The sequence below is a fragment of the Sinocyclocheilus rhinocerous genome, unplaced genomic scaffold (assembly GCF_001515625.1).
Source record: "Sinocyclocheilus rhinocerous isolate Xijiao unplaced genomic scaffold, SAMN03320098_v1.1 scaffold3243, whole genome shotgun sequence".
NCBI classification, from domain to species: Eukaryota; Metazoa; Chordata; class Actinopteri; order Cypriniformes; family Cyprinidae; genus Sinocyclocheilus; species Sinocyclocheilus rhinocerous.
In genome coordinates this window covers 74,978-77,767 of record NW_015636692.1, presented here as the reverse complement: position 1 = coordinate 77,767, position 2,790 = coordinate 74,978, and the positions used below count along the sequence as shown (strand labels likewise).

General features: G+C 43.8%; 1 protein-coding gene across 3 annotated transcripts in view; it reads left to right on the top strand.

Annotated features, from left to right (window-relative positions):
* LOC107748028 (transcription factor p65-like) overlaps positions 1-2,790 on the top strand; it is a 16,994-nt gene that overhangs the window by 6,792 nt on the left and 7,412 nt on the right. For all 3 annotated transcript variants that reach the window (XM_016562676.1, XM_016562674.1, XM_016562673.1), the window contains exons 2-4: positions 1,946-1,984; positions 2,348-2,484; positions 2,582-2,727. In XM_016562676.1, coding sequence (XP_016418162.1) covers positions 1,946-1,984; positions 2,348-2,484; positions 2,582-2,727 — 322 coding nt within the window. The remainder of the gene's footprint in view (positions 1-1,945; positions 1,985-2,347; positions 2,485-2,581; positions 2,728-2,790) is intronic.

The following is a 2,790-nucleotide window of genomic DNA, read 5'->3' as shown; positions in this document are numbered from 1 at the left end:
AAAATTCCCATACGACAGACTTCGTCTTTTTCGACGGGGGAAAAAGTTCCAGGGATTCACCTCCTTCGGCCATCCCACACACAGCTGACTCCGCTCGCACCAACCGGAGGGGCCGAGGGGTCGTGTGACTCGCTACGCTCTTCGCTGCACACAACTGAGGAAGTCCTGCACTTTCCGTCTTTGACGACACGTAAAAAAACTGCGCATACCGCAGGAACGGTATAACGGAAAATTTGAGTGGTTTTGAAACCGCGACTTTTTCAAACCGCGGTATACCTTGAAAACCGGTTATCGTCCCATGCCTAGTAGTGACTATTCTCTCCGGCCAATCAGCAGGGTTTACACGTCACATTTTGGTAACGGTACGGTTCACTTGGAACCTCAGCCAAGGTGGTACTGAAAAAAGTACTAGGTACTGTACCCAGTGGAAAACTCCCCAAAAGTGAGCCGTGCCGTGGAAAAGCGTCATTAGTCTGCTGTCACTTTAAGAGCTGCATGCGTCCGTTTCTCTCTCAGCTGTTTACGTTCTCTTTAGACATAACCATCTGTGTTTATATGTAACTCTTGTGTGTTTTTGACAGTATTAGTGCAGTCAGACGTGAAAGATAACTCAGTCCAGTAATCAGGCGCTATTTGACAGGATTTTTTTTTTTTCAGGTGTACGCGCTCAGAAAAAAGCGCATGTCAGAACAGCACGAGAATGAAACGTTTAACCGGCAAGACTTTGAAGCACATGCAAATAATGTACTGTTGTTGTGATTGTGAATAAGTGCAGTGTCCGTGAGTGTAACTCTACCGCTGAGTAACATCTGATGTGAATGTATGTGGCGTTGTTCAGTAGATTGAGACGGAGGCGTCAGTAGGGTTGGGTACCGAAACCCGGTACCAATATGGCACCGGTACCTGTGTAACCGGTATGCACTAGAACCGAATCCGAACGCAGATTTCGGTGCCATGCCTGAGCGATCGATTGAAATATTTGTCCGCTAAACCTCCCCTGTATTCACATTTCTAAACCTGTTGTCCAACAAAAGAGAACATTATAACCTTTTTACTCCACAACACCAGTCAAATGCTTCCTTTTGTGATGTGATGTGGCTTCTTGTCACAGAATGAGGCAGAAAATATGTTCCATAGGCTACTTTAAAAAGAATACATCGATTAACAATGGATTATAAATATACTTTATTATTATGAAAATACCAGAGATGGCTTGAACACAGATAAACTATATTGTCGCAGTCAAGTGTTTATTGTCTTTGTTTTATCATTCAAAACGTTTATATGTTCGGTTTACTCAGTTACAGCTATAATAGCATGTCTTTGTCCATATTAGGGATTTCCTGGAGGGTCATGAGTTCTCTGCTTCTGTGACTGGATGTGTGTATTTTCTGTGCGAGGGCGCCCTCTGGTGTCCAGTATGAATGAAACAGACATCATGTGTTTATAGTGCTAATGGCCAATCCATCATTTTTGGGGGAATTTTTATGTATTTGTTTATTTATTTATTTTTTAATAAGTATCGGTTTAGGCACCGGAACCGTTTTAAACGTATCGATTTGGCACCGGTATAAAAAAAACCCCAAGTGATACCCAACCCTAGGCGTCAGACCTGATACTGATAGAATGTGTGCTGTAGCGATACTACCATATTCCTTCAAAAGCAGATCATGGCGACATTTTAATCGTCCACAAACAAGAATCATGATATCGCACACCCCTAATTTGAACTATTATTTGACACTTTTTCTTTTAGATTGCAGTGTAGAACAGGTCATGCTGTATTTTACACCAAAATCAAAGTAATAAAGAAATTATGAGTCATCGGTTTTGTCTGGTTTAGGTGTGTTTTTGGCAGGTTTGACTAGTATGGCGTCTCTGGAGAGAGTTTAGCTCTTTGTGGTATATCTTTGTGTGACTGATCTCTCATCCCTTGTTCTTTCAGGACTGTTTCACCAGTGGGGACCGTCCCCGGTGGCCCAAGGTAGGAGAAGTCTACTGTATTCATGTCATGTTATTACACTGGGACTGCATTTGGGATTGACTCTAGTCACTCTCTCAGACAGCGACATTTACCTTGAGATCTGCTACTAAACAGTCACATTATGTTTTACGATGATAATAATAGACCAAGCTGTGCTGTGCTGTGCTGTGCTTAGACTGGTTTCTGAAGATCATGTGACACTGAAGACTGGAGTAATGATGCTGAAAATACAGCTGCGCATCACAGAAATAAATTACAGTTTAACAGATATTGACAGAGAAAACAGTTATTTTATATTGTAATAATATTTCACTATTTGAGCACTTAGTAACCGTAACTGTGTTTCTGTGTGTTTGTCTAAAGGCCCTCCGTACGTGGAGATAATCGAGCAGCCGAAAGCACGAGGGATGCGTTTCCGCTATAAATGTGAGGGTCGATCCGCCGGCAGCATCCCAGGAGAGAAGAGCAACGAGTCCACAAAAACACACCCCGCCATCAAGGTGAGACGCTGAGATCGGCTCCTAAACACAGAGACACATGCTGTACCTGATACATGACACCGCGGGGTCACGTGACTCTCTGCGCCTCTTTTCATAGGTTCACAACTACAGCGGGCCGCTGAGAGTTCGCATCTCCTTGGTAACCAAGAACCAGCCGTACAAGCCACACCCACACGAGCTGGTGGGCAAAGACTGCAAACACGGGTATTATGAGGCCGACTTACAGGAGCGACGGATACACAGGTTTGTGTGTGTGTGTGAGAGAGTGTGAGAGAGAGAGAGTGTGTGTGTGTGTGTGTGTGTGTG